The 25,235-nt window shown below is 42.1% G+C and overlaps 1 protein-coding gene across 1 annotated transcript in view; it reads right to left on the bottom strand.

The window, feature by feature from the left end:
• gabbr2 (gamma-aminobutyric acid (GABA) B receptor, 2) overlaps positions 1 to 15,494 on the bottom strand; it is a 194,593-nt gene extending 179,099 nt beyond the window's left edge. The window contains exon 1 of the mRNA XM_030064382.1: positions 15,177 to 15,494. Within this exon, the coding sequence (XP_029920242.1) occupies positions 15,177 to 15,494 (318 nt within the window). The remainder of the gene's footprint in view (positions 1 to 15,176) is intronic.
• Between the last annotated feature and the right edge of the window lie 9,741 nt (positions 15,495 to 25,235).

The raw sequence follows: 25,235 nt of genomic DNA, 5'->3' as shown, positions 1-25,235 counted from the left end.
AATGTAATAGGATGCTACCAGTGTAACAAGTCAGTTTGTGAAATTTCTTCCTTCCTAGATATTCTACCATCAACTGTAAGTGGTTTCACTGCAAAGTGTAAGCGTTTAGGAACCACAGCAACTCGGCCACCAAGTGGCAGACTGTAAAGTTACAGAGCAGGTTCCCCAAGTGCTGAGGTACATAGTGTGTAAAAGTGGCCAATGGTCTGCTGACTCAATAACTGCAGAGCTCCAAACCTCCTCTGGCATTAACATCAGCACAAAAACTGTGCGCTGTGAGCTTCATGGTATGGTTTTCCATGGCCAAGTAGCCGCATGCAAGCCTCACATCACCAAGCACAACGCCAAGCGTCAGATGGAGTGGTGTAAAGCACACTGCCGCTGGACTCTGGAGCGGTGGAAACGTGTTCTGTGGAGTGACCAATCACGCCTGTCTATCTAGTAGTCTGATGGATGAGTCTGGGTTTGGTGAATGCCAGGAGAACGTCACCTGCCTGCCTGCATTGTGCCGACTGTAAAGTTTGGTGGAGGAGGGATAATGCTATGGGCTTGTTTTTCTGTGGTTGGCCTTGGCTCCTTAGTTCCAGTGAAGGAAAATCTTAATGCTTCAGCTCACCAAGAGATTTTGGACAATGCTCTGCTTCCATCTTTGTGGGAACAGTTTGGGGAAGACCCTTTTCTGTTCCAGCATGACTGAGCCCCAGTGCACAAAACAAGGTCCATAAAGGCATGACTGGGTGAGTTTGGTGTGGAAGAACTTGACTGGCCTGCACAGAACCCTGACCTCAAACCCAACACCTTTGGACTGAACTCAAAGCCCTCTCGTCCAACATCAGTGTCTGACCTCAAAAATGCTCTTCTGGATGAATGGGCAAAAATTCCCACTGATATGCTCCAAAATCTTGTAGAATGCCTCCCCAGAAGAATGGAAGCTGTTCTAGCTGCAAAGAGGGGACCAACTCCATATTAATGCCTATGGATTTAGAATGCTATATATAATAATGCTATAATGTTATAAAAGCTCATGCAGGTGTAATGTGTAGGTGGCCCTATACTTTTGTCCATATTATGCATCTAGTAAAATAGGGTTAAATGACAAAGTCAGTCACTATTGGCTATAGTGATCAGTATATTGTACTGTGTATCTTTTCACATCCCAACGTGAACATGAAAATTCAGAATGTGTTTTTATTTTACCAAATATGGTGTTCCCAGTGTGGGGCTAATAAGTGAGCAGTGAATCCTATGGTGAATACCAAAGGAAAATAAGATCTTGTGCCACTGAGAACACCGCCCAACACGACATCCCTACCGACAATAATGTGTTCTGAGATCACCAAAACCTGAGTGTGTGTGAGATAAAAGATAGAGATTAAGGATGTCTTTGTGTGCACCAGTGGCAGCTGGTGCCCTTCTGTCCAGGTGGGGCAGTGCCAATTTTAATACTGTCTTACCAATATGTGCAAGGCAATTAAACAAATGTACTGAAAAACAGCTATTGCCATATAAACATTTAATTTGGTGCAAAATGTGCCAGAATTACTCACACATTTGAGCCAAGACAAATTTTCAAAGAATTACAGCTCTCCATGAAAAACTGATATATACTGTACCACTGCAATTTTGCATTCATATCATCATTGATATTAATTAGAGCAGGATTGAGTTGAGTTTAAATCATTCTTCCCTAATAGTGAGTAAGCCTCTGTAGTTTTATCCAGGGCTGGAGCATCTCTCCCTGTAATGGAGTGGCACTTGTGAAGTTTTTAATGAAAGAGCATCACTCCTTAACATGTATTAGGATGGGTCACATATGAAGGTATGTTTTTGCTACTGTATATTTTAGCCTTTATAACACATTTCAAGGAAAGAGCATCCAAACAAGTTGCAAAAGAAAACCATTTCAAATTCTTTGCAGTAGTCCAAAGTGCAGAAACTGACCCACAGTTCCACTGGAAAAACACTCCACCTGAAATCAAAGTGCTCCAAATGATCACAACAAATTATCAGTGTTAGTAATACTAGAATTACATTATTATATAGACATACTCATGTGTCTGGCTCAGCTTTCTGAAGAGCACAGCACCATCACAGAACAGTGTAAGAAGTTAATACAACACAATAAGAGTGTGAACAACACACATTGTTCTGTTTTGTTTTGCTTTGTTTCGTTTTGTTTTGTTTTGTGCACTTTTTCAGAAAACTGCTATAACATCAGATCACAGCGATTGTTCAGAATAAGTAAATAAGAGTTCAACTTTTTGCTAGCTAGAAATGCCAACTGATAGCATTACTTAAGCCTTCAGCATCCACCTCTACAGCTCACAATAAACCATAAGCCAGCACTTAAAAAATATTACCAGTGTTGAGACCCTTAGCCAACAGTTAACTTCTGAAGGCCTTCTTTGGCATTGACCATGCAAACTATCTGGCCATATTGCAGTTAAAAGTAACCAGCTTTTTTAGTCTTTATGTACGTGTATAGTGTGAGCTTAGGGAACCTTTTCTAACTTAGAATTCTGTAGCAAAACCACAACATAATAAGGCATTTGCTCACAATCCAGAGCTATAAAATAGTGAAGGAATATTAACAATTATTCTAAGATGTGTGTGTGTGCCTGCGTGTGTGTGTGTGTGTGTGTGTGTGTGTGTGTGTGTGTGTGTATAGAGACAGTCAGATACATAAAGAGAATGACTGTCACATCCCTGCACTACCTGCCTCAATACAGTCTCAACACATCACACTTGTGGCCATGACAACACAGCTCCATGGCCCCCTGGGAAGAAGTGCAGAGCACCATCGGCCCAAGGGAGTGCAACACACACACACACACACTATAACCACAGATATATTGTACAGTACTCTGTGTTGCCAGAAGTACACAAGACCACCTATCCTGTCACCCAAACACACGCATGTGGACAGGCCATCGCTGACATCTGCAAGCACTCACACACTCATAAGCAGCCTCTTTGGTTGTGTTAGAGAGTGTAAACACTCACCATACGCACATGCATGGGCCCTGCACATGCACAAACATATCCCTTCCCAAGATGCAGGCTAGGGGTGGGACCTTTTTTGCTTAGGAATTACACGGGCTTTAATGTAATTACAAAACTGACAAGGACAGACTTTCTCTGCTCGTTGCTCAGTGCTGGGCCCCCTTGAGAGAGACCGGAGCATGCACACAGTATTTGTCCAATCTCTAATGACAACGCCACACCCCTTCCATGGTAATCCTTTCATTTCTGTCCACTCATGGGAGAGTGACATGGGGGCAGGGAGGCGAGTGTCTGTTTGTGTGTGCATGTTTATGGTGTGTGTGTGTTTCAATGTTTGTGGGGGAATATGGATGTGAAAGAAAGGAGGAGTGGGGCAGAAAGTAAGACAGATCTGAAAAGAGAATGCGATAGACAGAGAAGATAGAGAAGTTGATTGTGTGTATGTGTGTGTGTGTGAGAGAGAGGGGTGCGTACCACATCAAATCAACATTTTAAGGATTACTGCACTACAATGGCTGACAAAAGCACTATCAATAGCAAACAAGTCATCCTTTTCTAAAGGTCATGTGGTCAAAATGCGCCATAGCCGGTCTGATTTGTGTGATGAAGGTGAAAGGTCACACAGCATCAGAGGGCAGGTGATGTAAGCAAGCAAATCTACACACTGAAAACCCACGCTGGACACACAGTCCTTCTCTCCTTCTGCTTCTGTTTCTGTCACACACACACACTCTCTCTCTTTCTCTCTCACATATACACAATCTTTCAGTGATGGAAATTCTACTGACATGCAACAGCAGGGCACATCCACTGGGGTCGGAAACCAAAAGCACACAAAAACTTTGCGTGCAGAGAAAAAAAAAGTTCAATCCACAGACAACAACAGAAGCATATTGTGAATATCATTATGAAAACCACTCATACAAAAACCAAAAAATATCGCAGTTTGCAGGGAATCATTTTTTAGCAGGGGTAAACATTCAGTGTGGTAATTGGCTGTGCAAATGGTTTGGCTATGCAGAGATCAATGGCAGCTTCATAGATGCGCCACCAGCAGCAGCAAGCCAGACTGACTCAGCGTTGCACTCAACGTGACGGCAGCCATCTTATTTTCAGTATTTTGGGAAGCACTGAATTAAGATGAATATGGAAGATTTTCTCTCATCTACCTCCCCTTTCACATCACATTCTCAATGCCTTTTCTCCCCCTTATCTGCCTCACCTTCCATCTACCCTCCATTATGTCACCATCGTGAAGTTGTCAGTTTCCAGCACCGCTTTTTGCGTATCATTCCTCTTTATCCATCCCTCCACTCCTTTCTACCCCTTGGGTGATTTCCCAGTGGATGTAAATCCCTATGCACCACACTAAAGCCAAGTGAATCAGAGAGTAAATGTTTGTTTAATGTTAATGACAGCCAGCAGCCTGGTTCGCCACCTTTTGGAATGACTGTGCATCCCAATGACAGGAGAGTCTTAAAGACAAGAAAGGCAAGGTTGCACAGGGGGCACAGCAACAGATGTCTCATCATAGCATCTGCTGGGGAAACACAATAGGACGGCACGAAGAATGGAAGATTAAAATGTGACAATGACAAATTCATTTCAAACCTAATTGATTATCTAAAACTGAATTCATTAAAGCTTTTGTTACATGAGCATGGCACTTGGGTGTAATTAGGATGCAGTGAATTCCGCAAGACAACATATGTTTAATTTTAGATATAAATGTTTCCCGGTGAGCTGCTTTGAATTTTATTTGATAGTCTTTTTTAGTATACCTGAAAAAGCATTGTTAGACACTAGTATATAGGAATTAGTACTCTGCCTGGCACCAGCATAAAGGCCTCTCTCTGCCCTGATGTGTCATACGCTCATCATACAGGGCATTTGCGTCTGCATGGTGCTGCTGAACTCCAGGGTGGCCCACTGACTGCACCATGCATGGGTTTGGGCTGACACTGGGGCACTTCAGTCCATATCACTTAGCTCAATGAACTAACATCCAAATTCAATTCCTGTCAATCACACCAAGGCAGGTTTAGTGGTGCAGAAAGAACAGGTTGACAGGCAGGTAGCAAGAGATGTGCGATAATGAGAATGACTCACACAACAACAGCATTATATTGTGTTTAATTTCCGCAGGAGGCTGCTGCGTGCTTGTTAATGATATCTGTGTGGGGAGATTGAGTCCATCTCCAAGAATTACACTCACCTGCAAATGTGATATTCGCATCAGTAGCAGCACTCACACTCACTCTCTACGGTGGTTATTTCTCATGCTTTCCCAACCACCGGCAGCCCTCAAGCACAATTGAGCAATTGAGCATTCTCAAAGCTTTACAAGCAACAAACAGGGGCTCCTTAAGGTGCTTTTGAAACTGAGTTTACCCGCTTCTTCCGTCATGCGATTAGCTCTCAACTTGGTCAGCACATCAGGCCCTGCAGGATAGCTGGGCCGACAAGAGATAATGCCAAACACTTTGTCTGGTTCTATCAAATTAGCAATGTACCTCACACAAACATTCAAATCTAGGCAAATGTAATCTACTCCAGGCAGATGCAAAGTCCTCTGTGGAAAAAGCCAGGAGGCTAATTTGTTTCTGTCACACTTGCAGTGACCTGTTGAGTTTTTAGTGTTTGGCATACCAATGTTGCATCAGATAAAGCACTGTGTTATTAGCGCACTAACTAAGAGACACTGCCCAAGGGTCAGGATGGTGTAATGTACCAGAAAAGAAGAGCAGTCAGAAATGACTAATTTCCCTTTTTAAGCCTCAGGACAGCCCTCAGGGGTCAACATGAAATAGTGGTCAAGAGGTCAAGTCTATTGTGGTTGTGGAGTGGTGGTAGTCAAAGGGCTGACACAAAGAGAGATTACAGAGGGAGCACAAAGGGCCAAAGTAAGCCTACTGTGTCTTTCTTAGGGACAAAATGTGTTGCTTAAAGGCAGTTTCCACCATTTTATCCCCATAGTGCAAACCCTCAATTATGTCAACTGCAGCAATTGCTTGCATAACCCTTGATAACATTCATAATCATAAATAAACATTTAAATTTTATGTATTTAGCCAACACTCTTATCCAGAGCAATGAAGAAAAGTTGAAATTCCCTCATCACCACATGAAGTAATAAATGCAAGAGCCAAGGCCATAGTGCCTTCATGTGACGTTATGATAATGCAGGGATGCACATGGAAAAGAATTAAAATGAGAGCTAAGAAGAGGCAAACAGACTTTTTTAATAATTCATCACAGTTTTCAAATAACACATGGAAACTGTTTTCATTGTGGTGATGCTGTGAGGGTTTTTTTTTTTTTTTGGTTGAAGGATGGATGAGTGTACTGACGCTGTACCACACAATCTCATGTAGTGCAGCTCCACTCTTACTGAGACTGACAATTCATGTCTAACTACCCAGCTGACGACGCTGCAGGCAGAGCTTCAGGTGTGCCAAAACCAAACACAGCTACTCCGTGTCATCATTTATGTGTGAAACGTGTGTGTGTGTGTGTGTGTGTGTGTGTGTGTGTGTGTGTGTGTGTGCATCTGTGTGTCATGTGCCCACATGATACAGATCTATTCATTTATATAGTATGTGCTTGTGGTATTTTATGCATGCACTTGAGTGTCACAGTATCTATTGTAAAACCAGCTTCAGGCTACAGAAAGTCCATGTTAGTGCTTGTCTTGCACTGACTCTTCACACCAGGCCATTGGACAGCTGACTCAGCCGAAAGGTCAGCAGTTAGTACTGAACTTTAGCAACTTCAGTAAAGGCTGACCAGTGTTTCATGCTTTTGAATGAACCATCACATTGAAAACAGCAAATTATTATAACATGATACATGCTTAACCCTCCTATTCTGTTCATTTTGGGCTAACACTCATGTGGTTCCCGGTCACATGTGACCGGTAACATTATATTTGATTATAAATCCACTATGATACATATTATCACCTAATGTTGTGTTAGATCTTTTTATCAACTTCTGCTCTTGTGAAAATGACAAGTTTTGAACTTCTATTTGCTATGTATGTGCTGTAGGCCTAATTTACCTGAGATCATACCATTCGTTTTTTAGGGAAAAAAACATTATATAGATATTATTTTGACTATAACAAATACTCAGATGAAACATATTGTAGTATTTATCACAGAGTACTTCATTTCAATGTTTTCCAAGGACACTGTTTTGAAAACATTTCAATTTTCTAAATAGTGGCAAAAAAATAGCATCTTTTGTGTTCCCGTCAGCATTGACCAGTATGATTTAGCTAGTCATCCTCATGACATTTTCACATGGAAGCTGAAAGTTCCTCTCAGGTGGAGATGAGGTCCAGGAAAAATGACCATTTTTGGACCGAAAGGTGACCACAACTTCAGCTGGGTCTTCTTCCTGACACCTGACACCTGACAGGTGTCAGGTGTCAGGTGACAGGTGTCAGGTGTTGGCAGTTCCCGTGGTAGGTTCCCGTGAGGGTTGCCATGGAAGCCAAAAAGGGGCAAAGTTGTGTGTGTCTGTGTGTGTCTGTGTCCATGTGTGTGTGTGTGTGTATGTTTGTGTGTGTGTGTGTGTGTGTGTGCCTGCTCAAAGACACCTACATGTTGGGGTGTGGGAAAGAAGTCTGAGAGATACTTTCCCGTGGGGGTTGCCATGGAAGCCAGAAAGGGGTATAAGGTGTGTGTGTGTGTGTGTGTGTGTGTGTGTGTGTGTGTGTGTGTGTGTGTGTATGTGTGTGTGTGTGTGTGTGTGTGTGCCTGCCCAAAGACACCTGCATGTTGGGGTGTGGGAAAGAAGTCTGAGAGGTACTTTCCCGTGGGGGTTGCCATGGAAGCCAGAAAGGGTTATAAGGTGTGTGTGTGTGTGTGTGTGTGTGTGTGTGTGTGTGTGTGTGTGTGTGTGTGCCTGCTCAAAGACACCTACATGTTGGGGTGTGGGAAAGAAGTCAGAGAGGTACTTTCCCGTGGGGGTTGCCATGGAAGCCAGAAAGGGGTATAAGGTGTGTGTGTGTGTGTGTGTGTGTGTGTGTGTGTGTGTGTGTGTGTGTGTGTTCACACACATCTGTGTCTGCTCAAAGACACCTGCATGTTGGGGTGTGGGAAAGGATTGTGAGAATGTGTTTAACTCTATTTTATACACTAATTGTAGTCTTACCCATTCATTTCTAATGACCGGTCATTTGTGACCGGGAACACGATGGGTGTATACAAGTTAAATAAAACATTCAAAAATTAATAAAAATTCTCCAAATTTATTTTATGTGTTCAGATGCCATGTGTGAACAAAGTCATGGAACCTCATGACAAACAGATGAAATTAACTGCATTTTTTGGAGAGAAAACTTGTACACCGGTCAGATTTGACCGCGAACACGACAGGAGGGTTAATATACTGTATGGAAAACCTGTTAAATGAGATGGACATAAAAAACATAAAAGATCTTGATATCCTAGAACTGATTTAATGCCAATACATAATGGTATATAATAATTGCACATTTTCACATGGCCATTAACCTACAGTATGCAGCCTCAGGGCAACAGCACAAATAGCATTACATTATGATCCAATAATAATTAAGAGGTTAGCCGTTTCCTCTTCCTGCATGGAAGATGATATAATCCTATTTCAGGATCTCCCATCTCATAACCCTACACATCTCTCGCTCCCTCCCTCCCTGCCTCTCTCTCTCTCTCTCTCTCTCTCTCTCTCTCTCTCTCTCTCTCTCTTTCTCTCTGTGTTTCTCTTACACACTCTCTCTCTCGCTCGCTGTCTTTCTCTGATTCTCCCCTGAGATCCTGTTCATTCTGTGAGAAGGGCTGCTACACATTGATCCCCACTACTTGTGTCGGGTCACTGGATACAGCCACACTCAGCATTTTCTGTTTGCCTTACGAGTACCACAGCTGTCACAAGTTGCTTTTCCCTCCTATGCTCTCACATTCACCATATTCTTTCCTGGGAATAGTGGCAGGAACTGTTGGGTGACCCCTATGGGTCGCCGCTAGTGGCAAATAGATGTCAGATATTTAGATAATGTGTGGCGTACCATATGAGACCTTGACATAATGACTGTCCAACGGCGGTGGCACTTTTGGCCCACTTCAAATGGTTTTACACAAGGTGAGTTATAGTGGGTGAACAGCTGTGTGTATGGCAGTATATCAGCTAAACATATGGTGGTATGCCAGTGTCAGTAATATATGTAATATATTCCCAATTATGTAGAGCGCTAGAGAACTCACTCAGCAAAGTTGCCTTTCTAGGTCGAGTGAATATCACTTTTTTTTAATAAAAATGTGCAAATGTATACATCACACACAATGCATTTAGAAATATTCAGATGACACATTGCCAAACACAAATTCCCCTCAACCACTAAAAAGACTAAGAGCACTGAACCAGCTCTCCTCAACTTAAGACCTATGCTTGACAGCATCGTGACCTCCATTATGGTAATGCTTTTTCACAGAAAACCTAACTTCCTCTGACAAAATGACAAAATGCCTTACATATGCTCAGGGGGGTTTTCTGCCTCCTGTGAACAAGTGTACTGTACAGTGGTTCCAGGCTGCCAACATGTGCGCAAATGTGACATGTTGCATCTACTGTAGTCCTCAGAGGAGAGTAGGGGAAGCAGCCTATATCTGTGTGCAGTATCTCAGGAACACTGGTCATGCTAACATGGTCTCAGGAGGCCCATAGTATCGCATGGATGGACAGCTTTGTACTATAAATACCTATCTGAATATCTAGTGCAGTGTGCATAAAAGAGATCCGCATATGCAACTGCAGACCCTGAGTGTCTTTGTGGTTGAATTGATTTGTCTTTAAAAATACATGTGTTCAATCTCCTCTGAGTTCAAGGAATATAGGAAACATGATAGCAAGGGAGCAGATGTCCTTAAAGTGCATTTTGTCAATTTGATGCGTGAGCTTTTTTCCAAGAAGATGGTGTTGCTCTGAACATGACCACTGATGTGAAGATGTGAAGATTTCTAAGAGCAAGATCAAATTGCTAATTACCTCTAATGAAACTATCAACCCTTTTTTTTTTTTTTTAAATCACCTAACATTTTGCCCATTCCACAGTTGACTACAAAAAGTGTTGGATCACAGACACAATGGTGAAATCGTATTGAACCACTCATTCTTCTGAAGTGCCTAGTGAAGCAATTTAGATTTTCTTCTTCTCTCACCCTGCCCCCACAGTCTATTACATGGCAGGCCTGTTTCATCTCTAGGATGCAGCTCAAGCGTCTAACATGGCCCCTGCATTTCGTTCCCAAGGTAGAGATGCTACCTTGACCCAGATGCATCACTGATTGGAACCTACAACTCCTCCATGAGTGGGTGAAAAATGACCCATATTACATTCAAAATATTTTGCAATAATTTAAGCTGATTATTTTCATCCCATTGCCAAAATTGATTTAATAAACATATGTTGTGTGCACAAGAATGATTTATAACTTAAAATATTCTTATTTGTGTGACACATTTTAAAGTGTATTTAACTAGTGGATAACAGGTATACTTACCATTAAATCAAATCAGCAACCCACCCACCATACTAATTATGTGTCCAGGCTGCAGCTTAATGGCCATGTGAAAATCTAAAACAAATGTCCCAGGTAGCCTAAGCATCTGCCACTCTCATTTTGGTCTAGTTTGTCTACAAAACACTGACCCAACCTATAATTGTGTTAGCAAGCTGTTTGATAATGCCATACAAATAAAGCTACTAACACTACTATTACTAACCAGCTAACTTAGCTACACGGTGTCAGCTTGCTATCTTGAAAGGCTGAGTTGATTATTTAAATAAAAATAATAATAATAATAATAAAAAAAATCTGCAACCTGTGGTAATAAATGTGCAATGTTAGGCAAATGTGATATGAGTTCCAGCAGTAAAAACAAGATGTATGCAATATTGATAATATTGATATGATACGATTCGATATGATATGATGTGTAAAATAGTCTTGATAAGTGGTTACACCCCTGACCATTGAGGTGTGATTAATAATAAACAGGCTTTATATTCAATAAAGATCAAATGTTCTCATAAGATTCCATGAGAAATGCCTATGGGTCATTTTTGACCCATTTACAGAGACTAAAAACAAAGATTGAAAATTTGAATGGGATGATATCAAAAACAAGACTATTGAGGAATACCTAGAACATAAAAATATTAAATATGTTCATGTTCTAGGTATTCCTCAATAATCTTGCAAAAAAAAAAAAAAAAAAACACAGGTTATTTTCGACCCACTTTCTTCTCAATTTAAGCGTTAAGAGAAATCAGCCTACTAAAGGCAGCCAATGCTGCAGGGTGGTCTGCACGTACAGGCCTTTCATGCTTTAATTGTATACATTTATTGATTCACTTCACACAGTAACAATGGGGATCTTTTTTAACAACCGTAATCCCTCTGAGTGAACCAACCCAAGTCCTTATAGAGGATTTTCATTTGTATTTAATAGTTGATATCTAGTAGTGTATATATATCATAGGTGAATACAAACTAATAAATTCAAAATATTTTGCATACCTCTGTACAAAACATCCTCCTATCTGTTCTGCTATGAGAGAACTTTCTCTGACTGGCTTCCCTCAAGGGGCCTGTCACATATCCTATAAGCCAGTGAACTAGCATAGCTTAGCCTAGAACACTCTCACTGCCCAAAGTCTCCCTTCCATTCTCTTCCAATACTTCCTGTCCTCTCCAAAGCTTTGATCCTCTAAGCCTGCAGAGTTACAGTATCAGTCCCCTGTTACACTAAAACCCCCACTCGCACATCCAGAGCTGCAGTGGAAGGCCAACTCCTGCCCCAATACTCAGCCTTGCAGTTGAGATAATCCATTCTGCTTCATTTCTACCTGGAACGATCAGGTTTTAAAGCAAAGGCGTGCCCCCATCCGCAATTGCCTCTGTCCGTTATAATGCCCATACTGGGAAATATCTCAGCAGCTCAGCCTTATAACCTGATCAGCCACTGAGCTGCACTCCCACTGCCCCAAGCACAGCCAACACTGGTGCCCCGTCCCCAGGCATTCCAAATCGGGGCATCTGCTCTACTTCCAGTAAATGCTTTTTCAATCCTTTGCCCTGCAACCATCGACCAACTCCATTCACAGCCTCAGCTCTCCAGCTTTTACTGGTGGTTTGGCCCCCAGTGCCCCGGACTCACCACCACCATCAGCAGCACCACCCAGCTTCACAGCACCAGGGGATGGGCTGGGCCTGCTCAGCCTACCCATGGCTCCACCGAGAGGGGATAAAGGGATAAAGAGCCTCTGCTCAGGGACTGATTACTTACATCTGCCGGGCTAAATCCCAGTGCTCGCACATACATACACATACACACACATACATATTCACACACACATACACACACACACACACACACACACACACACACACACACACACACACACACTGGCTTGCTTCTAGCTGTAACAAATGCACTGATGCATGTATTGTTTTCTGACATAAGTATGCAGGATGACGGAAACTGGGTGCATACAGTGCGTATGTGTGTGTGTGTGTATGTGTGTGTCTATGCATGTGGATGGGTGGGAGGATTGCCCCCACTGTCTGTGTATATGTCTGTGTGTTTGAGTGTGCAAGTGAGAGAGTAACAGAGACATTACATGGCAATAAATGTGTAATGAACACATGTATTGTAAACTGCTAACAACACAGCCATCACTAACTCAGCATTATCACTCTTGTAAACATGTTGATGGCTCCAATAGCAATACAGTCAGCACTACAGCTATAACACTGTTCAGGGCAAATGTCTTCTGTCTATCTGTAAATGCTCATGAGTGTTGAGAAGCTGTGATCGCTTCATATCATTTCATCTGATATGAACAACTAATAATATGCTCCCTCGTGGTTAGATTTTATTCAAATTATGTGCCTCTCTCTTTTAAGTCTCCAACTGTTTCTTCATTATTCTCACTAAATGTCTACCATAACCACTTCCAGATGTAGTAATGTATCGTCATTTGTGCTCTGGGGCTTTATCTTTGGTCCTTTGTTGACTTTAACAGTAGCAGTCAGACTGCAGATGGCGATTTCCAGTGGCTTGTAAACAGAGGTTGTGGGCAGGGAGCTTTTTTTTCCTAGAGATTTAATAACTCCAGCAAACAGGACACATCTGGGTGATATTCAGCTACAAACTAGGTAATAAATGCATGTCTATAAGGGAGAATATTGCCAAAAGAGAGAGCGCTGGCCACATATTTTAGCACCGTTATTTGTGCAAGGGGGTATAAGCAAGTATATGTTGTTGAGGGAATAATTTAAAGGATGTTTTTTAGCATGGGCACTGACTATTTTACTGTGACATTTCCTAACATGATCAGAGCTTGGATTTTCAGATAGCCAGTACAATAAAAATGTCAAATAACACAGGATTGGCAGCAGTACAGTGTAATAGAGTTTAGCCTTTGACCAAAAAGTCATCAAATAACACTGTTCTCATGAGTTTCCATTGATTGCCAGCATTAGAAAGCCAGCATCACTATCAGACATTCCCAGCAAGCGGATGTCAAGCTGGCCCACTGACCTCTTGCTTCCAGCTCATGTTTTTTCTCCCAGGGAATAGGAGGGGAAAAATCATAACTCTCATAACAGCATATTAATCCCATGGTTCGAGTGCATGCCGCTTGTGAGGGCTTACGTCTGTCAACAGAGATTTGCATGCCCTTTCACACGGACGCACCTGTTCAGATACAATTTCATGAGTAAATGATGGAAATTAGAAGTAAAAATGGTTGTAATCTAAGGCAGAGAGGATAAAAAGTCAACACTAAGATGTCTCGATAGTCAAACCTCTTTGAACCAGCTGTGGACTATATAGGTTACAGCTTTAAACTGCCGAAATGATTCATATCTAATTGGTCAAAAAGCAGGTCTATGCCATCTGATTCAACCATCAGCCTGTCTTCATGTTGACATGACAGCTATATCACCTAGAGCCTTTATTCTCCTCTATTGCATTGTGCCCCAATAGCGCTTAAATCACTAAAGCCATCTGGCGGATGTAAATAATTTTAGTGTAAACAAATAAGCGTAATACGATACACTAAATCAAGCTTAGAGGTTTAGCGATGACCAGTCGTCTAAAGGACATGAAATACTGATGTACTGTCGTTGTCGTAACTGTTGTTGTTGTTTTCAAATAAACTGATCTTAATTTGGTGCTTGAGTGCTGTCAATTTCAGCTCCTTCCAAGAGTGCAAGGACTCAAAAGAAATCGCACATCAAATTACCGCCATCTTCAGGCACGATGTGAACCAGCCCCTTTCCTGTGAGAAAATACAGTGATTCGTGACTAAAAATGCTTATAGCCGCACTGGAAGCGGAATGCATCGACACCTCTAATAAAGTGGCGATCAGGGGAAAAAAATTATTGCTGCATGTTGATTTAATTTCGCTCTGTTTACGGCAATGATTGACCTCGGTATCATCCAAAGGCTCCGTCGTTTATTTTAGCCTATGATTATGGCAAGCATTAAAATGCACAGTAATGTACGTAGCCCGCTATGTAAATCCTGCTGTGAGAGCACATGAGAGTGGACTGTGTGTCCGATTAGCACCCGTGTGATGCAGTGTCTAAAGGTGCCAGGTTACACCCCGATTATGGCATTTAAATACAGTATCAACGACAGGCGACAGCTGCGATGTACTCATAGCGGGGAAGCAGGCTCGAGCACCGTGCTGTGTGATCAAATAACGACAGCAGATGACTTTAGTTCAATGAAAAACACTCTCTCCTCCAACGAGGCTGCGCGGATGATGGACCAAACATGACAGAATCCAGCGTTTCCACATGGACGCGCACCGGAGCGCAGCTTGCAAGCGCTGCGGGGCAATGCACACACACACTAACACACATACACACACACACACACACACACACACGCGCGCACACACACACACGCGCACACAAGGAGGCACACGCGCGCGCTCAAATGCACGCACACACACACACACACACACACACACACACACACACACACACACACACACACACACACACACACGCATGCATAGACCCGCGCGCGCTTGTAACTGCTAAAAGCATGTTTGAGCCAAACCAGCAGTATCTTGGTGAAAGGCTTTTAGACCAAACTGTATGTTTACCTCAGTGTCGTAGATTTTGGTGATGAGTGAGAATGAGTACTTCCTGGACTCCCGTATATGCTGGATGGCCAGCTGGACCGCGGGCTCGATCCCCTGGCTGATGCTGCTCATCAGGGCCGACTCGTTCATGGGCATAAGGACCATGATGGGCAACTTTTCCCCGTCCCTGGTGAACCAGCTGTTGTCCTGCCCGTGTCTGGTGCGGTCGTTGCACACCTTGGCCAGGGCAGGTTGAAATAGCAAAACAGAAAGGAGCAGGCATCCCGTCGGGAGGAACATCATCTCCCAGCCGCTGCAGTCCCTCCGGGCTGGAGCCATGCTACCGTGTAAGGTGACCAAATGAGATCCCACCTTACCCTCACAGGTTAGGCATCGCAAATTCGGGCTCGTCCGGGATGCTCAGTCGCCCACCCGACAAGGAAATCGTAGCCTATATCAAAACGGACCAGACTAGAAAGCCGCAGCAGCCCCTGCAGTGGCCAAATTCGTCGTATCACTTATGACTGCAAACTGAGAAATATTTCTATTCAATAATGACGTCTCTGTAAAAATATTCCAAGGGTCCAGAAGTAAAACTGCACCACAGAGGAGACTTGCGTTGCAGAGGGAGAGCTATTGCCTCTCGGTGTCCGTCATCCAAGCGCTCTCCTGTCAGCAGCCCTAAAACTCGAACCCCCCCTTTTACCTTTAATTTAAAACACTTATCGCATAACCACAAGGCTGTCCAAAAGGATGGCCCAAAAAACACGAGGAAGATCTCCTAAGTGTAGATCGGAATCAGCCACTCTCGCTGACAGTTGTTATGGATACAAATTCACCTCCGGAGTAAATTCCCAGCCAAGGGATGGCAACTGTGGGCATCCCTGCCAAATGCACCGCTGAATATATACATAAAAATGCAGCGAAGGGATGCGGAGAGTAGGGCTAAAAACAAAGAGTATGTGCTGAAAGTGATCTTGACCGCAGAGGTCCGATGGGGAGATGTCGAGAGTCTTTCTTGATAGCCTGTGCAACTGGGATGCTCGGCTCCGATGGTGCGTCAGAAAAGCGCTGCTGCTGCTGCTGCTGCTGCTCGCCGTACGCGCAAGAGGGAGCAGTGAATGTGGAGGAGTTGAGGAAAAGAGGGAGGGAGAGAGGAAGAGAGGGATAGCAAAGCGTTGTGGAAAGGCTGCATAGGCTAAGGCAGAGAGAGCATAGGCTCACCAGCAGCTTGACAGCCAAAGGTGATTTTTTAGGTTTTGGCAGATGACATGCGTGGTGCTGCGGTTACCTAAACGTAGGACTTGTTTCTGCAGATCTAACCTATGCTGGGCGTCATGCAGCAGCCGCTCCAAAAAAGAAAAACACTCGAGCTCTGATGTTAGTGACTCATTTGTACTAATGTTCATGGTTAGCGGGATTTTTCCCCAACGGAGAGCAAATGGCTTGATCCACAATGTGGCCATACCTGCCGAAGTACCCTTCAGCAACGTAAGTTATTTTTAAGCCCTAATAACTGCCCGAATCTGTCCCCCAACAGCAGGACGAATAAAGAGTTTTCCCTTCAGTGAATCAGTAAAGAGTATAAACATCTCCTGGACCTGGACAGATTTGGCCTTTCCCTGCCGCATGTGCTGCATTTCGGTCGTATTTGACCTCTGCTCATAAACAGTGCCACCTATCAAGCAAAAGTGGTAGTTAGTTTCAAATTTAGCCTAAGCCGATAGTTTCCAATACTGGATCCGGGGATTCCCAGTTGTCTTTGCCTGGGTTCTGAGGGATCCTTAGGGGATCCAAAATAAGAATTAGGTTCAACTTCATGATTACGTCATTCACAAAAAGTTGGAACTCATAGAGGATTATATTAATAACAGTGGTTTCACACTTTCTGCTGTTTATTCTTGTCCAGAGAGGGCTACATAGTCTCAAATGAGGTTTCCAGGGACAAAGTCGTGATGAAATCATAGCTCGGAGACAAAAGCGCTCCTACTTTCAGGTTCTTGCATGTAAAAGCTGAAGGAATCTTCGTCTCAGGCTCGTGTGTTCTGTGTAAACCAATAAGAAACAACTTCAGCACCACGGACAGCAACTTGCTACTCAATGAAAGTGATGCGCTGTCCGTGGTGCTGAACAAGGAACCACAAGCAGCTCTGAAGACAGCAGCTGAACTGTGCGCTCTGTGCTCGTTTGCAGTAGATTTGCTCTATATCCTCGAGGGGGGTGCACTTCACGTCTCTATGAGCTCGGACCGCCTTATTTCTCTTCCCCCAAGGTCTAACAGAAAAAAACGGGCAATTATTGGCATAGTTTGCAACACAAATCATGCAATAGGTGAGAGAAAGCGAGTGGAACCTGTGTAACTTTTCAAGTCATCAGCTTCAATGGAGACATACTCTATATGGACAAAAGTATTGGGACACACCCCTTAACCACAATTCAGGTGTTTCATTCAGTCCCAGTGGCACAGGTGGCACAGCCTTGCAGTCTGCCTTTACAAACATTTGTAAAAGAATGGCGCATTCAAAAGAGCTCACTGAATTCCAGTGTGGTACTGTAATAGTAATATAATGGAGGATGCCAGCACTGCAAGAAGTAAGTTGATGAAAAACACCCAGATATTCTGCCATCAACTATAAGTAATTCATTGCAAAGTGGAAGCATTTAGGGAAAACCTGCTCAGACCGTAATTCCTGGCTTCATCAGTCAACACTGCCAATGACATAGAGGCTAACCAACAACTTCTTTAAAGTGGGGAGATGATCAAGGGAAAAGCCAAATTGTAAACAGATGTATGTGTCAGTCATTTAAAAGATCATGATGGATGATTAAAAAAATCTCTAAGATGATGATAACAGTACAGCATATCCTGGCATTTCATTTTTCCCTATGAATTCAGTCTGTGGTCTGGACTTGCAATTAGAAAATGGGCATTATGAAATAACCTTTGCATAGCAAATACCCCTAATCACAGTATGATTCCCACCCCACCGCCTCCACAAACAACTTCTTCCATCTTCATTAGCAGCTTAAAGCATGAAGCTGTTTAGGCTGACATGGCAAAGCTGAAGCTCCTGGCTTCATAAACCACAGGTCATTTATCACAAGACCAAGCAGCTCTATGCACATAATACACAAAGAACTCGGTTTCCCCTACCCTCCCACCCCACCCTCCTTTATTCAGGAATCATGAGGCAGAATACAATATGGGAAGGGTCTTGATATTTATGTGTAATTAGTGCCTACTTTTGACCTATACGTCAGATGTATTGGGTTCCAAATTTATTTGTGGCATGACTAATTGGCCAATTAACAGGAAGAGGGGCACTTTTAAGCAATTAAGTGTTAGTAAACACAGAAAGCATGCAAATATAGTCAGCAGAAACTATAATTTAAAGGAAGGGTTGCAAATCCAAAACAAATGGAACTGTATTATATGCACTTTGTAATTATCCAGACAAGGAGCTCATCACAGCTCTATTCTCTCTTTCTCTCTCTCTCTGTAGTGCATCCTTCTTTTCTCTTCAGAGAGGTCCAGATGAAGAAGTAGGTCAAGTTGTTGTCCCATCTGTTTGTTTTGCACAAGACAACATCCCTCCCTGCTAAAAACATCGCTCTAACACCCAGACAGCAGCAAAATAGGAATATGAAACAGGGTATAAACAGAGTGGTGTAGACCATGATATGCAATTTAGAAGCAAATGAAAATGCTTAAAATGACTGGTGAGGTTTATGGAGCAATAGAGGGTTTATTGGACAGTACATGCTGAATAAATATTATTAATGTTCAGAGCTGTTAAGATTATGCCTAAAAAGAAATTTGACAACTGGAATAGTCACAACTGGAATGCTCTTAATTTATGTTTCCCATACCCAGTTTTTCAAGGCATGAAAATTATGAATTGTAATGTATTGTATTATAGCATAACAGCATAGCATATGCAGGTGCAATTAATCAGCATCTGTCATTTGACACAGTTTACTGTTTTCTGGCAATGCTACATGTTCATCGAATGATCTTTTGAGACGGCCAGATGAAAATATCCATTTCATTTCAGATTATGAATCATTCATCAGGCTCTCAATCACAGTCCTGCAATCTGTCTTTCCTCTCTAAATGAGATGTCAAACCAATATATCACCACTAATTGGAACACAATTGTATGGTATGAAGGGCATAAAGTGAGATAATTACGCAGATGTTGGTGCTGGAGTGAAGAGAGCAATCAGAGATGAAATTTTATATTATTAGCTTCAGTGAGCATGCTTGCTGATGCAACAATATGGAGGACAGATTTCAGGTAGCCATCCTCATGATCGGTCATGCTAAAAGTGTATTTTTTATGTCTCTCCATTTGAAGATGAACTGTATATGTACTTTTTTTTTGTATGGAGCTTCTGGGATTGAAGGGTCTCAGCGGCCACTTAGATGCAAACTTAAGGATGAGCATTATTTTAAGCAGATGTACCACCAACACCTGACAGTCTATGCTCAGAGGACTCACAAATGCATCATTCTACTACACGTGCACATCCTACTACACACACACACACACACACACACACACAAACACACACACACAAAGCTGGTCGACATGTCCCTGTTTAATAGAGATTAATGGGGTGGCCTGAGGACATCCCTCACTGCAACTCTGACAATACGCCACTAGATGCTCTATGAATTTTAAATGCCAGGTATTCAGAAGAGGATGAATAAAAAATTATATTTCATTTTTTAAGTTGTGTGCACCAATGGAATTCCACTGTATGTCTTTTGTGACTTGTTTACAGGATGAACAGATAACTGAACTGCCTGATAATTCATCAACTTCCACCTCCTTTTCATTGCATGGATGCCCATTGTATTGCAAAGTGTTTTCTTACAGCTACACTTGGCCACACCCTCTCTCTATGGTGTTTTGATTAACTGGTGTTGTGCTGAATCTGTGTTTTGTGCACAGGGGGAAGATGGAAAGGTATATTTATCCATCCAATCATCCATCCATGCATTCACTTATTTACCATTCAGCTGACAGAAAGAGCATGGTTGTCTTCTGTGTGAAAACTAGAAGTCATTGTGATTGTGTTTGGCTTTACATCTCATACTGACCATTATCACCAGTGATATATTACTGAATGAACATTTAAATTACAGCAAGAAAATATTGTACTGTGATCTCTTTATAGCACAAGGACCCATTTATGTGACTTTCATTTATCTCAGATCAACCCCCTAGATCAGTCATCTCACACATGACGAATCACAAAACTCAACCCAGAGGACAATGGACCCCATCCCAAAATGGTGCAGTCAAGTTACCCCACGATATACAACAGAGTACATTTTATTGGGAATCTCTGAGATGCGCTGCCTCCTTGTTCTCGACATGCTTGCCCTGCCAGTTACAGTGCCGGCTATTTGAATAATTGGTTTCAGAATCTGGAGTCACAGTCCTGCGAATTCCATGCATACCAACAAGTTGTGGAGTGAGTCTCTGCAGCAGTCGCTGGGATGTGTTGCATGCATGGTGGGAGAGAATGCATGTTTTATGAGCTTGGCAACATGAAAACACTGCAGAGTGCCAACAGGGAAGGGGAAAGCCGGGTTAGCCTTTGCAGGGGTGCTTGACGCTCAGATCTCTTAATGAGAATTCTGTATTTTTGATCGAGAGCAATTTATGCGTTTCATTTAGTGAGATATGCTAGGTGAGGTAATCTCTGGAGAAAACTAGTGAGGAGTTCCCAGACATAAATATGGCAGAAATGCACAAAACATACAAAAATGCACACACAAGCACAAATGATTTATTCATCTTTTCTTGTATGCAAAAAAAACATTAACCTTAAGGAAATAACAACTAACCTGCAATCACCCATTCATTATGATATAAATGACAGTATGAGAATGAATTGGTATGAAGACATACAAACTACTGAATTCAAGATTATATCACCAATACCCAAGAGGCCAATGTCACACACTCAGTACAGACATCATATTAAGGTGAGGAGTGAATATACAGAAATATGGAATCAGCTTTTGAGTTCGACCTTAGAAGATGCTGCAGGTATTACACAGCTTGGCTACACCTCCACTTTCTATTTGAGTACTTGCTCGAAGAAACAAGCTTGTATGGGATAAAATTGATGTAGTGAAAGCTATGATTTCAGACGGATGCACGATATTCAGATCTGATTTGATTTTTTTTTTTTTTATTATTACAATTTTATTTATTTGCACATATAAAACAAAGCAGCAGAAACACAACAACAGCAGAAAAGAAGGAAGATGTGTAAGTGAGATTAAAAAACCCTGGCATGTATCATGTGAGAGCCCAGTATGTTGTGCTGTACTAATGTGTACAGGGAACCTGTATCAACTGGAACTGGTCACAGTATACTGCAGATCTATGCACCTCACTCAAAGAGCTGCTCGTACCTGGACATTTATGCAACATCTGTGCAGCATTATGCCTGTACATCTAATTTTCTGATTTTTTTTTTTTTCCTTTTTTAATGGGCTACAGATGAAGTCACTGAATAACTTACAGTAGCTGTGTTGGTTTAGCATGTATTCCATTATAGGCAGCTTATCTGAGAGATTTTAAGGGTATTTCAAGGGACATGCTTATCCTCCATTCGCCTGGGAAACTTTCCTCTTCTGTGCAAACTGTAATACCATGATAAAGGATGATTTCCTTATACAGCTACATTTGCGAAGAAGATTAAGGCGTCATGTAGCATCTTTAACTACTAATGGAATCTTCAGTAATGGAAACTCATCTTGAAATGTATGACAGCTGGTCCCACTCTGGAAGTATATTAGATACATACCATGTGTGTCCATATACCTGGTTCAACTGACTATCTATAAACACAAGACCAACAGAATTTAAACTGCACAGCACGGTGCAGTGATTATATTACAGGAACAAAGTGGACAAACTTATCACGCGGACACAGCCTTCCTGCAGGCTCAGAGGGAGCTTGGGATGAAAAAGAAACCACACCGTCATGTAGACAAAAAGAGTCTTACCTTATAGACTTAAATATCATTGGGTGGTGGGGGTGACATAACACAAGTAGCTACTCTGGTATGGGGGGGGCATAACATAGGTAAATGAAACAGGCGGGGGGGCATTCCACGCATTTTGTAGTAGTAAAAATGGCTAATATTTATACAGAACTTCTCAAAAGTGAATTGCATATGGCTTTGCAAAAAATGAATTGATAAAGTAAAAACAGATAAAAGGCAAACAATACAAATGTCTTCCAAATGAAACAAGACAAAAAAGATAAGAATAAAATAGGTAAAGCCTGTTTGTAAGAAAGAGTTATTTTTTTTAGGTGGCATAGTATAGTATATATAATCCTGACGTCTGATGCTACTGCAGCTTTAAAACATTAGGTTAGTAACAGATTAACAGATCAGTCCCCATGGAAACACTATCTAGGCAATGTTTAATAGCAGGATAGCTAGCAAACCAGTTCATGATGTTCATCTTGTTTGCTGAGAATTTTTTTTGTTAGTACTGCAAAACAAAATTAATTTGCAAACAAATTAATTGACCAAATAGCTGTTGCACACTGATCGCAGCCTAGAGTGTTTAACAATAACATATAGTCGTAAATAAAAATAATATTAATTTCTGTCTGCTTTTGTAGATGTCAACAGAGGCGCTGAGTGGAATTTGTAGGAATTTATCAAACACAATTTTATGTACCTTGTGCTGCTTCATTAGCAGCTATATTGAAATGTAACTTGTATAACAGAGGAAAAACTGTGAGAGTAGGGCTGCTACTCAGTTTGTCAAGGGAACTCCTCTCATTTTGGGTTTATACCTCGTTAACAACATTGTACCCTATAAATTATAATTTTGTTGTTGGCCTCACCAGCAGTAGACTATCAGCAAACAGTACGCTTACAGATGCAAGAGGGTCTGACTAACATGGTCTTTTTGGCTGTTTTTTTGGCTTTGTTCTGTGTTTAGCTGTTTCAGAAGCTGCCAGTGTGGCCTGTTGTAATCCTTGACCAAACTCCCGGATTAAACCGGTTGAAGACAAGACTACAACTGCACAGCCCCTTACTTCCACAGGGTGCACAGGGTGGCTTTCCAGGGTCTCTGCTCTGCCACTCTGGGCAGAAAATGTGTCCTGTGTCTCTCTGCTTCATAGGGTTCCCTGTTGCTTGCACCCTGCGTAATCTTGAAATCAAATCAACATTATGAGAAGGGACACTGGGTAAAGTAGGCCACTGCCTTCAAGAGAGCACCAGTTGTGGTGGTGGAAAGACACTATTTTGATTACTGTCAAGTCCCAGTAATAACAAGAACTATGTCTTACATAATCACATTTACTACGAATGTTGCTTACTGTATGTCTGCAGCATGGCTACCTTATAGTTATTCTAGTTACCCCATATATCTTGATTAAATGACACAAGATCCACAAAAATGTTTGAAATGGTCTACTTACATGTCAAGAAAATACAGACGTATATTGATATACCTATATTTTTTCTGGAACCATATTCCAAGTGAGGTAATTGAGTACAAGTCATTTGTTATGGCAGCATGGTATGCCTCGGCATCATTACGCCTGTGTGATCCATAAAATGAACTGTGTCATGGAATTTAGAAAAACAGGAAATTATTTTCTCTCTGACAAGTACACAGAGACTGTGAGTAGGCAGATCCTATTCTACAAACTGCTTTCATTCTGTCCTTTACTTGTTCACTTTCCTCATAACAGAGCACATTGCTTTATCGGAAAAACTCCACCAAAGAATGCGCCTGCACTATGTGAAAAATATCAACGTGCTACACAGTATTATAATTTAATCAATAAAAGTAATGCACATGGGAAGCCAAGCACTGTCGACTGTCATGTTATCGTTTGTCATGATATTGTGAAAGCATGCATGATCTGCAGGGTTTTAGGCAGTAACACTTACTGAATTCACTGTATTTTCAGTCTACTGGAAGCTGGATTGGAGATGTGGAAATTTGTATATGAACTCTACAAATTTGGCTTGTAAACCATTTTCTGATTTAGGATAGTGACTGATCTTGATCAGCAGGTACTAAATAGGCATGTCTAGAGACAGACATGCATGTTAGGACAAGACTTTGGAGTAAAATGTAACCTGAGGTTCAAAGAGCTCTCCTCCAAAGTCGGATGTGACAAGATGTCAATGTGTCGTCTGTGTTTCTGTGGTCGAATGTCAGATCCTCAGCTTGATAATTAGGGCCTGAGGTGGCAAGGGAGCAGAGTAAACCAGCAAGTAGGAGAGCTAGAGTCATGCTGTCGTACATTAGCCCCAAACTATTATTAAAAATTGTCACTCTAATTATTGGGTATGAACAAATACATACACACAAGCATGCTGACGTACACAGAGATAAATATGTGCTCTCTCTCTCTCTCTGTCTTTCTCTCTCTCTCTCTCTCTTATACACACACACCCACATGCACAGACACACAAACACTGACAAAGCTCTCAGATGCAGATGCATCACATGCAAGCCCAGTCTTAATGCAGACACTTTGAGGAGTGAGAAAGGGAGATAAAGAGATGGACAGAGAGAGCAAAGAGTTCAAGGGAGGAGTAGCGAAATTAGATACAGAGACAAGAGCTGGAAAAATGCGGAGGAAAAAGGATCTCTGGGCATTTCTCTGGGCAAGTTAATGACCAAAGTTGATGTATGTGCACGTGTTGCCCTGCTGTGCACGTGCCCAGAGGTGGGAGGAGGGACTGCAGTTTTCCAAGACCTCCCACCTTGGCTCACCCCACCAGCATCAATTATACACAGCCCTCTCCATCTCCCGGGACAAAGAGGCGTGTGCTCTTAAGAGGTTAAAAGCCAGCAGATGATTTATACATGTGTGAGGCTATTGGTGTGGATCTCTGTGATATAGATGGCTCCATGGGGTGAGTGAAGAGCACTTGGGGTATAGATTCTGTCTCTCTAAACCAGTGATTGTACTAATGGAGACTGGAGATGCCTGGCTTCTATGAGCTCAGACTTCTGTATTGATCAGTGATGGCTTGGGGAATGCAAGGCAGCTTTGCTTTAATGGCTC

This window comes from Myripristis murdjan, chromosome 11, assembly GCF_902150065.1.
Source record: "Myripristis murdjan chromosome 11, fMyrMur1.1, whole genome shotgun sequence".
Classification (NCBI taxonomy): Eukaryota; Metazoa; Chordata; class Actinopteri; order Holocentriformes; family Holocentridae; genus Myripristis; species Myripristis murdjan.
Note: the sequence above shows the minus strand (reverse complement) of the source record. Positions and strands in the feature narration are given on the sequence as shown.